Raw genomic sequence first — 14,326 nt, 5'->3', positions numbered from 1 at the left:
CAACAGACACATGAAAAAATGCTCATCATCACTCGCCATCAGAGAAATGCAAATCAAAACCACAATGAGATACCATCTCACACCAGTTAGAATGGCGATCATTAAAAAATCGGGAAACAACAGATGCTGGAGAGGATGTGGAGAAATAGAAACACCTTTACACTGTTGGTGGGACTGCAAACTAGTTCAACCATTGTGGAAAACAGTGTGGCGATTCTTTAAGGATCTAGAACTAGAAATACCATTTGACCCAGCCATCCCATTACTGGGGATATACCCAAAGGATTATAAATCATGCTGCTATAAAGACACATGCACACATATGTTTATTGCGGCAGTATTCACAATAGCAAAGACTTGGAATCAACCCAAATGTCCATCAGTGACAGACTGGATAAAGAAAATGTGGCACATACACACCATGGAATATTATGCAACCATAAAAAGGGAGGACTTCATGTCCTTTGTAGGGACATGGATGCAGCTGGAAACCATCATTCTCAGCAAACTATTGCAAGAACAGAAAACCAAATACCGCATGTTCTCACTCATAGGTGGGAACTGAACAATGAGATCACTTGGACACAGGAAGGGGAACGTCACACACCGGGTCCTATTGTGGGGAGGGGGTAGTGGGGAGAGATAGCATTAGGAGATTTACCTAACGTAAATGATGAGTTAATGGGTGCAGCACACCAACATGGCAAATGTATACATATGTAACAAACCTGCACGTTGTGCACATGTACCCTAGAACTTAAAGTATATATATATAAAAAAAACCAACACCACAAAGTAACTTAGTTTAAAATAAAATAAAAATTTTTGAAATCAGACCTAATCAAATTTATATATCTCACATTTTCTTTCAAAATTTTGACCAAGGTATCAATTAATAAATCCACTTTGAAAGACATTTTAATGTGTCTGTTCATGTGGATAAAATTGTGTCATTGATATAACATTACTATTCCTTTAAAGATTTTTATGTTCTGAAAAATATCTCCTCTTAGTCTATAAAATTGAGCAAAAGGATTACTGTTTTGAAAGACTTAAAAAAATGCTTGGCTATTTTTTAGCTAAGAAAAAAGATTCCTTTTTCAGTAAATGGATAAAGCTGAAAAATAATAAATTAATAAAATGTTTTAAATAAAGAAACCAAAGAAAATTATGTTATATAAATAAAAGGAATTTTCCCTCCTGGCAGCAGAGAAAATGGCTACTAATGTGGCAAAATTGCCCTTCCCTAAATGGTGCCAAACTTAAGCCTAACAGCTCCTGCAATCCTCCTATTCATTTCCTGATGGTAGGTGATCAGACAGGTTGACTGAGAAAGAATAACTACAGGGAAACATCCATTACAATGACCTGTACCCACCAATTGTGAAAAGATGGCAGAGATAAATGTATTAATTGTAATATTTTGGAGTAGTCACATAGAACAGAATTTGTTATTGGGTTCACCCTCTTGTACCCCATGGAAAAACATTAGATTTTGAAATATTCTAATGACTTATAGGATGTTATTTTAAATATAAGGGGATTTAACACTAAAGTTATGTGATGATAGCATAAAATGTAGGTAGACATATGTAGGATTAATGGCATATATAAAAAATAAATATACTATTTAGAAAATATACCTAGACCTCCTGGTAGAGATTTGACCATATTCTTCAGCTGAGCAATTTCTAAGGCTTCCCAGAGTCTGTCATCTGTGCATTTGCACTCTGGATCTAAATTAAATCTGAGGGAAAAATTAGTTAATTAGTCAATAAGTCAAAATAGAGAAACTTTTATGTATATTTGCTTATTGCTTTTCTTTCCTTACAATGTAAGTTTCATTTGTTTTGGTCACTGCTGTATATTCAGCATCTAGAACAGTGCTCAGAGCAGTGCAAGCACTGAATTCATGCTTGATGAATGAAAGCATGATCTTAATAGTATAAAAAATTGTCTTGATGATATCATTATAAAACTTTATATACATTATATCATATTACCAAGTTTGTTACCTAGATCCATTGGCTCCAAACGACGCTTAGTATAACCCAAATAGTATCTAGCAAAATATTCCTGCAGGACTGATGCTACATACATACATCTCTATAGGAACATATGACACTATTTTAGATAAGCTGTGCTGCATCACCAACAAAAGTAGTGTACTTGTCCATTCTCATGCTGCTATAAGGACATACTCGAGACTAGGTAATTTATAAAGAAAAGAGGTTTAATTGACTCACAGTTCTGCAGGGCTAGGGAGGTCTCAGGAAACTTACAATCATGGTAGAAGGGGAAGCAAACATGTCCTTCTTCACATGGTGGCAGGAGAGAGAAGTGCTAAGCAAAGTGGAAAAGTTCCTTATAAAATCATCAGATCTCACGAGAACTCACTCATTATTATGAGAACAGCATAACTGCCCCCATGATTCAATTACCTCCTATTGGGTCCCTCCCATGACACTTGAAGATTATGGGAACTACAATTCAAGATGAAGTTTTGGTGGGGACACAGCCAAACCATATCAAGTAGTATTCATAATAAATATATTTGGAGATATAAATTCACTGTGGTATTGCTAAATTACTTGACACATCCAGAAGTTTTAAAGTAGTTTTATAACTAAATATTAGGTAATCTTACATACATTTTTTCTTTGAAGAGTAATTAGTAAAAGGAGGTGGCAAACACTTCTTTGTAATTAAGTAGATGGAGGGTAGGAGCAAGATAGAACAAAATATGATCAAATGAGAGATGTGATCTGGGGGACAATGCTGATATCATTTTGCTCCAAATCTCACATGTCCAGGGAGGGACCTTGTGGGAGGTTATTAGATCATAGGGGCATTTTACCCCATCCTGTTCTCATGATAGTAAGTGGATTCTTATGAGATCCGATGGTTTTAAAGTGTGGCAGTTCCCCCTTCACTCTCCCTCTTTCCTGGCGCCATGAGAAGATGTGCCTTAGCTTCCCCTTTGGCTTCTGCCATGATTGTAAGTTTCCTGAGGCCTCCCCAGCCATGAAGAACTATGAGTCATTTAAACCTCTTTCCTTTATAAATTACCCAGTCTCAAGTCATTCTTTACAGCAGTGTGAAAACAGACTAATACAGATGCCAACATGGACTTTGGAATCAGACAAACTGCAGTTGGAATAGCAGTTCTTCCGCTTACTAGGTGTATGAACTTGGTTTAAGTTATAGCTTCTTTGAGTTTCAAAACCCCCATCTGTAAAATGGGGATAATAAATACGTACCCTAGAGAAATGGTTGGAGAATTTAAACAAATAATATATTTAAAGCAGCTAGCAGATGATTGATATCCACCCCGCTTTTTTTTTTTTTTTTTTTTTTTGGTGGGAAACCCTGAACCAGGCATGAAGAGTGTAGCAGCTTTATTCATAGCAATTTCGGCTGAAGTAAAGTTGTAAGGGGTGGAGGGGTAGGTAAAGGGATTAACCAAAATCAGAATATCTGCTGAGGTCAGGCCAGACACACAAGTTAGACTGGATATCTGTAAGATAGAACACCTTAAAAAAGTCTGCCAAGCATCACCGTTCTCAAATATAGAGGAAAAAGTGGTTTTTATAGAATCAAACTGAAAGGGATGAAGATCTCCTGGAAACATAATTTTATAGGTTAACTCAGCAACTCTAGGCTTTTCAAATCCAAATTGTTGGATGGCATATTTGATTTTATTGTCTTGATATCAGTTCACTCAGACCTGAAAAATGACTCTGAGTAAAACCTTTCTATGAGTCAAAGGCTAAATCCCGAGGCACACAGATGCTTGCTAAATATGTTACCTACCTAATGGAACCACTGAATAGTATTGGATCCTGCAGAATGATTGAAAGTCTAGAACGTAGTGTGTGCAGTGGTAATTTGGAAATGTCTATCCCATCAATGACAATTTTTCCTGTTAAGGAGAAACAGAAGTTACAGACACATAGTCAAATCACAAGTGAAATAATATTTGTTTACAAATTGAAAGTTATTTCCTAGTTCAGGGTTGAAATTCAAGAGACCAACTTTTCGATTTAAGCATGTGGTGATTCCTCAAGTATCTAGAACTAGAAATACCATTTGACTCAGTGATCCCATTATTAGGTATATACCCAAAGGATTATAAATCATTGTACTATTAAGACACATGCACACATATATTTATCACAGCACTATTCACAATAGCAGACTTAGAACTAACCCAAATGTCCATCAATGACAGACTGGACAAATAAAATATGGCACATATACACCATGGAATACAACGCAACCATCAAAAAGGATGAGTTCATGTCCTTTGCAAGGACATAGATAAAGCTGGAAACCATCATCCTCAGCAAACTAACACAGGAACAGAAAACCAAACACCACATGTTCTCACTCATAAGTGGGAGTTGAACATGAGAACACATGGACACAGGGAGGGGAACATCACACACCAGAGCCTGTTGGGGGGTGGGGGGTTAGGGGAGGGATAGCATTAGGAGAAATACCTAATGTAGATGACGGGTTGATGGGCACAGCAAACAACCATGGCACATGTATACCTATGTTACAAACCCACACGTTCTGCACATGTACCCCAGAACTTAAAGTATAATAAAAAAATCATGTGTCTCGGCCGGGCGCGGTGGCTCAAGCCTGTAATCCCAGCACTTTGGGAGGCCGAGACGGGCGGATCACGAGGTCAGGAGATCGAGACCATCCTGGCTAACACGGTGAAACCCCGTCTCTACTTAAAAATACAAAAAAAATCTAGCCGGGCGAGGAGGCGGGCGCCTGTAGTCCCGGATACTCGGGAGGCTGAGGCAGGAGAATGGCGTAAACCCGGGAGGCGGAGCTTGCAGTGAGCTGAGATCCGGGCCACTGCACTCCAGCCCAGGCGACAGAGCGAGACTCCGTCTCAAAAAAAAAAAAATCATGTGTCTCTACATAATATACACATTTGGTGACGGTTTGTCTTTCTTATATATTTCTCCTAAAAGAATTCAGAGTTTTTATTCTGTTTATGTGATCATACCAACCAAAAAGTACTTTTATCCCTTCCTGAGTCCTTTCCCTTCTAGTATTCCCTTTATCTTCCTTCCCACTTTATTTCTCTCCATGGGATTTATCAGAATCTGATATTCTAAACTTTTTTTTTTTTTTTTTTAAACAAATGGCTTCCAGAGACCTGCTCGAGTTTCATGGGGTGGGCGGGTCTGATATTCTATATACCTTTACTTATCTTTTTATTGTCTGTTCCCCAACTAGGATATAGGCTCTTTAAAAACCAGGATCTTTCTCATTCACTCCTGTATTGATTTAATAGTACAATGCATTACAAATAGAAAAGTACATTCTGTGATATGAATATCAAGTTTTAATAAATTTCTCCATACTGCATATGGACTTATAGAGATTTGTGCAGTGTTGATGTTGTTTCTCCACCATGATATATGCAGTTAATCACACCACTTTTGTGCAGAGACCATATTGCCTTGTGAGATAAGATGTCAGGCTCAGAATGGTAGCTACAGTCCTTTTACCAGATAGATTTAGAGTAGACAAGATTAGCTTAACCTATGTCTTTCAGGAATAATAGATCAGAAATAATAAATTATGTATTAAAATCCTAATAGCCTACTGCTATTAAAAAGAGAATAAATCATTGATAGTTCACATGGGACCTGAAATCACGTGTCTGGACTCATGAGGATCAGGCTAACCTAACATGATCGGTCATAAACACAGTGTTTTAATGAAAAATGTCAATTGATTTTTGATCACTTAATTGCCTTATAACTTTAATCCCACTGAAAGTCCTTAAAATGTCTGTGCATTATTACTAGCCATGGAAAAAATAAGCTACTAACCTCATAACAGAAGTTTACCTTATTCCTGAATCTAAACCCCACAGATATTACATTTACTATAGTTCCATGTTGTTGTTCATAAACTGACCTCTTTTTTCTCACAGAGCCGTTGTATATATTAAATTCAATAATATAAACTGTCAAGTACAATAAACATGCAAAGTACTATAATAATCATAATCATTACATATAATAATAGTAAGCACTCCTTGTACTGTCAAGTACACTAAGTTTGATCAAATCATTGCTGGATCCTCTTTCATTCAAGATACTTTATGTGCTGGGCTATTTATAGGTCACTTCATAGACTAAATAATGGGACTTCTTTTTAAAAAAAGATTAAGTTATTTCTATGCTCTTGTGTATCATATTATTAATAATTTGGTGGATGAATGTGTATGTTTTGTGTATGTTGTTATCATGAGCTTTATCACTTTGCAGCAAAGGTTGCCTCCTCACAAAATGTTCAGTGTCATTAAGCCATGTTATTAAGCAGATGATGGTAAGAGTTACGTACAAAAATTTAAAATGCAGACTACTTATCTCCTTGTACTTTTTTCCTTTGTTGGAAAGAGACATGTGTTTAATCTAAAGGAAGCAAGGCAGTTGTCCTCCCTTTCTTTCTCTTGAAATTCTACCTCCACCTACTGCTATTCAAAGTGGGTGGTCTTGTTTTCATTTCACCAGTTTATTAAAATGCTTTAGCAATAATGTATAGACACGAGTTTAAGGTTCATCATTTTATTTCCCCAATTCTATGTCCTTTATTTACTTTTGAGCTGTTTATTTGGGATATCTGCTTTCAACCATGTGTAGAGCACAAAGTCCTTATAAATATTTGCTTTTTATTTCTGCAGGATTAGGTAAATTGATTTTTTTAAAGGAAAGCACCACATGGCCACTTAAAAAATTTAGTTAGCAACTCACCATCAAATATATCAACCATTCTGAAGAAAGCCAGAGATAACGATGATTTCCCACTGCCAGTGCGACCACATATGCCCACCTATGAAAACAGCTGTCACTCAAGGAGAAGAGGACTCAGACAAAGGACAGAAGATTAGCTTGTTTTATTTTTTAACTTAAGATATTATGATAAAACTGTAATTATGTTTAAATAATTACATTATAGTCACCATTTTTTCTTAGGTCTACATTATAAACCATTATCAAGATAAAAACAGGCTGGGCACAATGGCTTACACCTGTAAACCCAACACTTTGGGAGGCTGAGGCATGTAGGTCACTTGAGGCCAGGAGTTCAAGACTAGCCTGGGCAATATTGTGAGAACCCATCTCTACAAGAAAATACACAAATTAGCTGGGTGTGGTGGTGTGTGCCTGTAGACCCAGCTACTTGGAAGGCTCAAGTGGGAGGATAGCTGGAGACCAGGAGGTCGAGGCTGCAGCGAGCCTCTGTGATCATGCCACTGTGCTCCACCCTGGGTGAAAGAACAAGACCCTGTCTCAAAAAATAAAAAATAAAAATATAAAAACAGTCCTCATCAAATCTTCGATGATTTCATTCTAATTATTTTTATTTCCATGTGATTGCCTTGCTTTTTCTTCTTGGCTTTTTTTTACATTTAATATATTGTTGGACTAACAAATAATGATTCCATATTATCTTAGAAGTGATAGTTTTATAACGCAAAGCAGAATGATTCCATTTTATTCTGCCCACGTATTCTTTTCATGATAACTAAAAGAAGTAATTTGGGGACTAGAGTTATTATGAATGCAAAGGTTCCCAAGGGGATGGCTATTTTGGCCAGGAGCCAGAAGACAGAAATTTTTAAAAACATGCCTATTGTTGACTTTTCTCATCTTCATGGGAGACTAGTGAATCACAATATGACTTGGAGAACATGTATTGTAGACTGATCCTATCTCTCCCTTTTTTCTTTTATGCAGATAATTTGACCTACACCAGGTAGGGAATATTATGTGAGGCCAGTGAGAATATACTTACTTGGCTGGGAAGTATGAAGAGTTTAGGTAGTAAAAAGCAGACTCCATCAGAGGTTTTATGTAGAGAACAAATAAAATGCAATGATTTCATACCTTTTGTCCAGGTTTGATGTAAGCCTTGACGTGCTTAAGAACAGGTTTCAGATTATTTTCATATCTGACACACAGATCATGTATCTTAATCTCGCCTTCTTGTGGCCAATGTTCTGGAACTTGAGAAGGATCTGGAGGATGGAGTGGGGAAATAGACAGATAATAGGCAGATAGAGATTGATGTAGAAAGAAATGTATACATACTTAAATACATTTATACATATAGATTTTTTTTCCTAAATTTAAAGTAATACTGAACCAAACTATGTGGCAGGATTTTTTTTTTAAAATTTAAATCATATTCAAATAAACACCTTTTGATTAAGCACTTTTAAGACAGTTTTTTCGTGTTTGTTTCTGGAGCCATAACCATCATCACCTCTCCTTAGCATTCCGTCACTCAATTCTATTCAAACTGGACAGAGATAGTTCTTTTCTGAATTTATTTATTTGTTCAGTCAGTTGGTCATTAAACACTTAGGTGCTTTAAATGTGAGAGGTGCTGTGCAAGGTGCTGGGAATATGGAGATGAAAGACACAGCTCGAGGTGCTTGCTGTGTCCTTGGGGAAGTGTCCAGTAGGTCAGCACCTACAGTACTACATGGAGGCCCCATGATGAAGGCAAACCTACGGTGCTAACCTCGGAGGTCTAGGAGGGCTCCAAGAGGAACCAGTGCCTGAGATGAATCTTAGAGGATGGGAGCTGGGGAAATTCATTTTAAATATATGTACATAGGAGAATAAAGAGGAAAAGAAAGCCTAGCATGTTAGTGTGGCCAGAGTAAAAGCGGTGCAGGTGGATGACAAGAAATGAGACAAGATAGATGGACAAGGGTTGGCTAACGAAGGGGCTCATGATCTTAGCTAAGTTTTCTGGATTTTGTCCTTGAAGAGCTAGATGGCTGTTGAAAAACTTAGGTAAAGGAATGCCTTTTAAGCTTGGAGATTTGCATTTAATGAAGATTATTCTGTCCTCAGTATTGAATTTCCTGACAGTTTTATTCTAGCAAAGTTGGGAATCTCAGTCCGTATTTTAAGATCCAAATTTCTTGACACTAAGTTAATAACGTCTTGAGAAAGAGAATTAATAGTTTATAGTTTAGGTCAGCAATTAATGTAATAAAGCCCAAATATTTTTATAAGTCTCTTTAAATATCATTAAATAAATATCTGTTTGGACTCTGGTTTTATCCAAGACTTTTCAGGCATAAATAGTCACATCTTTTCAGGTGTATATAATCAAGCAACGCCAAGATGAGAGACAGTTTTCTGGATATTGAAGTGGAAAGCAAAAGCAGAAACAACAATATGCCTAACACACACTAATATTTGATTAAAATAAATATTTAAGTGAAACAAACAATATTTAGAGCAATACCCATTGTGCCTTCATAGTTCTCTGACTCCATAGTCAGGAAACTGTTCACTTTCTTCACTGCACCCATCTGGACCTCCAGGTCAGCCAAGTTCCTCACAACCCAATTCAAATAATTGGTTATCTGTGTCAGGTGATTAAAAAAATTTTTTTAATAAATTTAAGTAAGAAGTTGTAGTTAATCACCGGAAATTTTGGAACGAGATAACTTGGACCATTAGTGTACATGTGTGATACAACTCATAAGTGCTGCAGAATGTTAGAGACCAAGGAGAATGTCATGTGATCTATCAGCAAAGAAGGTGTCTGCTCCCTTCAAGGGTCCATAAGCATCACTATTTTGTGAACTGTCCTGATTTCCCCGCATGGCGGATAGTGGTATACACTTCTGTTTGCACTTATCTCGTGTATATTCACATTCATTGTAGCGTCCCCAACTGGGTTGTGTTCAACTCAGGACAGGGATCCCAAACAGCCTGGAGAGTACTCTGACCACAAGATCTGAGAAGTTCTTAAAAATTGGTTCACAATGCTAGAAATGAATCCAACCTGTTCTATAAACCTGGGTTTGGGCCCCAATCTACTATTATTTGCAAGATGTAATCTTCTTATGAATTTAAACCTTTCCTCTAACATCCATGAATAAGAGTTGATAATAACTGTAGTAGACCCTCCAACATTGCACAAAATGAGATGTTTTTCCCTTTATTTATTCTTTAAAAAAAGGGCTACATGTGCAGAACGTGCAGGTTTGTCACATAGGTATACGTGTGCCATGGTGGTTTGCTGCACCTATTGACCCACCCTCTAAGTTCCCTTCCCTCACCCCCAACCCCCGACAGACCCTGGCATGTGTCATTTCCCTCTCTGTGTCCGTGTGTTCTCAATATTCAACTCCCATTTATGAGTGAGAACATGCGGTGTTTGGTTTTCTGTTCCTGTGATATTTTTATCCATACCTACCGTAAGTGCATACAGAAGACCCAAGCCTACCAATCCAGAATTCGAAGACCCACTAATGGATGCTATAGATGCAGTGAGGACAATGCAGGCTCCCAGATAATCCTTTGAAAAAGCAAGAGAAAATGTTAAAAGGTCACTCCCAAGTTCTTAAACCAAATATTTCAATCAATTTACAGAGGTGATCACTAAGAGAATATACATCATTCCATATGTGTCCTGTTAAGTTTCAGAGGAAGAATACCTAAGATATAGAAGAATAATAGCTTGCAATGTTAGGGCTGGAATGGAGAGTGATTCCATGCTCTCACTACACACACACACACACACACACACACACATATATACAGGATGTTTAGCATATATATATATGAGTTACATATATATATGGGTATATATATATATGATATGGGTTCAGAGAAGTTAAACATTTTGCCAGAAGTTAAGCTATAATTGGTGGCACAATGAGGATCAGATGTAGGGTTTCCTCTTTTTTTTGTTTCCAACTTTCTACTGCATTATGTTGCCAGACAAGCAATTACTTTTGGACCTGATGTTCTAGCTCAGATTTCATGTGTGCTTATGTCAGGATTGTGATTAGCTCCTTTGTGTCATGTAGTGAGGCCCTTGCAGAAATTTGTCTCTGGTTAACTTGTTGGGATTTGTATTAGGTTGATGCAAAAGTAATGGCAAAACCCACAATTACTTTGGCTCCAACCTAGTATTTGAACTTTTTGTCAACTATCTGGGCTCAGAGTCTGGGACACTAAACCTACAGATTTCATGTAAATAAGAATAAGGGCTATGTTTGCTCAGACAATACAAGTATGGACATGTCTTAATGTATTTAAATAGTATATGATTCAATTACAAACTCTTTTCCAAAATTAAAACAATTCTTTAATAACAGCCATAGATTCAAATAAAAGATAGGGACATCTGTCCATTTCCTAATGCTTTCTTTTTATCCCATTTCCCAACATTCTAGGTGTTGTTCTGTCTCATCATTCAAAAAAGAAATTCTAAAAACTTCTCATGTTGATGTGTCACACATCACCAAAGCAGATAGAATTTCAGATATGGTCACTTTCTAGAATTATCTCAAGTCTCATTCCACTGATAAAACTCCTTCTCTAGATAGATTTGTCTGTGGTCCCTCAACAACAATCTCACAATTAGATGATAACACATTAATGACAGGAATGGAATGTTGAACATGCTGAAGTCAAAGAATGGAGATGTTTCTCAAATGAGCTCACATGTTTACATTCCTGTCTCTTTTAAAAACAGCTCCAAAGATCAAACTGTTGGAACAACCAGTGATCCCAGCCGTGGAATCAAAAATCTGGGTTCAGACACTGACCTTGACAGTTACTAGTTAATGAGCTTAGACAAGCAATTTAAAACCCTCTGAGACTGTTTCTTCCTTGGAAAATATAAATGATATTTAATTCACAAGGATTTTTAAAGGAATAAAAATGTTAAATACTAATTAGATTTCCCCATCTCCACGTACCAGAATGTCTTTTTTTTTTTTTCCTTTGGATAATTTTCAAATATTTAAAGCAAACTTAAAAATTTGTATGCATCATAAAAACCTCAAAGGTTAAAGCAGGCACTAAAATTTAATTCCATATGGATGCTCATGATCTTTGCAAAGATTAAAGGAAAAAAATCACATAGAGTTAATCCTTTGAGGCAATAAATTCTACAGAGGTAGTAAATACTTCCTTTGATGGCCTCTTCTGGTGTATCCTTCTGTTAACAACTTGCCACACCCCTACTAGATAGTTCTTTCTCTTTTCCTCTTCATCTGAATTAACTATACAGATGCAGAGAATAACCAGTCTGGGTTGCTCTTCTGCAGTTTATACATGCCAAAGTGCTCCCAAATACTTCTAAAATATTTACAGCAATATGAATTTTTTCCTTTCAGCCATTTTGGGTAAAGTTAATACTTTCAAATTTGTGTTATACATTGTTATTTCCACATTATTTTTTTCTAAAAGTCTCATAGAGTTTCTGTAATAAGTTACAGAAAGTAAATTAATACCAGAAAATCCTTCCAGCAAGGTATGTCTGCCTTGACATTAAAAAACATATGTCATCTGTCTTCTGAGAAATTTCTGTGAGTGGTATATATGTTAAGAGTTTGAAGCAAGGTACTTCTTTTATTAATTTCTATTCTCTACCTCCTGCCAGCTGACTTCATTCATTCATTCATACATTCTTTTAAAAATGTAAGTTACATCATATAACGCCCCTGTTTAGAATTAACAGTGCCTTCCTGTTATACTTATAATACATTCAAACTCAGATGGATTACAAAGCCTTATATGATATAGTCTGGATTTTGCACTCTGTCTACTCTGACCTCGTCTGAGATTACTATTCTGCTCCTTCACTATACTCTGACCACACTAGCCTTTTCCCTATTCTTGGGAATACATCAACTTTGTTTCTCCCAATGACTGCCTGAAATGCTTGTCAATAGGTCCTTGATACCTGGCTCCTTCCTATCATTTGAGGGTCAGCTCAAATATCACCTCCTTGGAAAAGTCTTCCTTTTCTTGGTTCCTACCTCCAGCCCTGTGGCTCTTCTCTATCCCATCATCCTGTTTTATTTTCCTCAAAGCACTCTGAAGTGTATGAAACAATCTTATTTGCTTGTTTGTTTACATGGTTATTTTCTATCTACTCTCATTAGAATCTACGTTCCATGAGGACAGGGTCTTTGAATTTTTACCATTATTATCTCCAGCAATAGGAATAATGCTAAATACATTGATTGTGAAACTTCAGTACTTCTTTGTGCAGTAAATGACTAGATAAATTCACCCCTTCATAAAGCATTCACTGAGTTTTTCTATGAGCTGAGTATTTTCCAACTTAGGACTTCTCCCAACTTTGCTTTTAGGATTTGTATGAATCATTTAAGTCTCCACCAATCTCATTTCCAGGTTTTAAGAGCTGAACATGTAAAGATACTATAAGGGTGTATTTTTTATAAAGTGGGAAGTCCAACACCGAGTTTTATAATCTTTTAACTCCCATGCCCATTTAGAACTGTAATATGAGTCTCTTACAAAAACTTTGCTATGTTTAAGTGTTATGAGTTATTTCCTTTTCTAAAGTGAAAAGTACTTTTATCTAACTCATGAATTTCATTATTCAGTTCCAAATTATTATATATATATTTTTTACTATTTTTATTGTGGGAAAAAAACTCACAAAATGCTGTTGCTGTGTTTTTTATAAAGAACAGATTTGGACTAGAATATAACAAGGTCATAGCTGACTGAACTATCAAAAATCACTGGGTTTAAATAAATGGAAATTAAAAAGTGGGAGTAATATGAATATAAATATAATAAAGGAAAGGTAAAACAGTATGCAGTCAATTTCTGTCTATTAAGTTTAGTTTACTATGGAAATCTTTGTATTCTAAATTGGGCTCCCGAATTCACCCACTGTAAAGAATGACATGGTAGATTTGATTAGAAGATAATTTAAACTATTTTCTGTTGAATTAAAATGATAATTCTGGTAACAGGTAGGTAGTGTTATTCTGGCAAAAGGGCCAGCAAAAGAAGTGAAGACAGATGATGGGAGAAAAAGGAGAAGACTCATCAATAAGTTGTAGTCAATATGTATTTTCTGGGCCCCTTTCACGTGGTTATTGTTTCAAAACTACTTGTATAATTTTCAGTACAATCGCTAGATATTATTAGTTATTAGGCCAGCAATACAAATATGCTCAAATTCATATATTAAAATGTTTTAGAAATATTTTTGACCTTTCAGCAAAAGAAAGATAGTTTTACAGGTACATTTCATAGCAAAAATTTTCAGAAGAGGAACTGATTTTCAAAATCTATAATCTATTAAATTCAAATAGATATTATAGTTTGAAAGCCAATATGTCTATAGTTTAGTACCTGTAACAAAGTTACTTTATTATAAAAATATTTTTAAACTTTCTTTTTTTATTATTATTTTTTATTTTTATTTTTTGAGACGGAGTCTCGCTGTGTCGCCCAGGCTGGAGTGCAGTGGCACAATC

The 14,326-nt window shown here is 36.1% G+C and overlaps 1 protein-coding gene across 1 annotated transcript in view; it reads right to left on the bottom strand.

Moving 5' to 3' along the window:
* ABCC9 (ATP binding cassette subfamily C member 9) overlaps nt 1-14,326 on the bottom strand; it is a 152,504-nt gene that overhangs the window by 11,214 nt on the left and 126,964 nt on the right. Inside the window, 6 exon segments of the mRNA XM_033222695.1 lie at nt 1,644-1,747; nt 3,814-3,922; nt 6,792-6,870; nt 7,929-8,059; nt 9,307-9,427; nt 10,267-10,368. Coding sequence (XP_033078586.1) covers nt 1,644-1,747; nt 3,814-3,922; nt 6,792-6,870; nt 7,929-8,059; nt 9,307-9,427; nt 10,267-10,368 — 646 coding nt within the window.

Source organism: Trachypithecus francoisi, unplaced genomic scaffold, assembly GCF_009764315.1.
Source record: "Trachypithecus francoisi isolate TF-2019V2 unplaced genomic scaffold, Tfra_2.0 Lachesis_group11, whole genome shotgun sequence".
NCBI lineage: Eukaryota > Metazoa > Chordata > Mammalia > Primates > Cercopithecidae > Trachypithecus > Trachypithecus francoisi.
The sequence above is the reverse complement of the archived record's forward strand: the minus strand, read 5'-3'. Positions and strand labels throughout refer to the sequence as shown.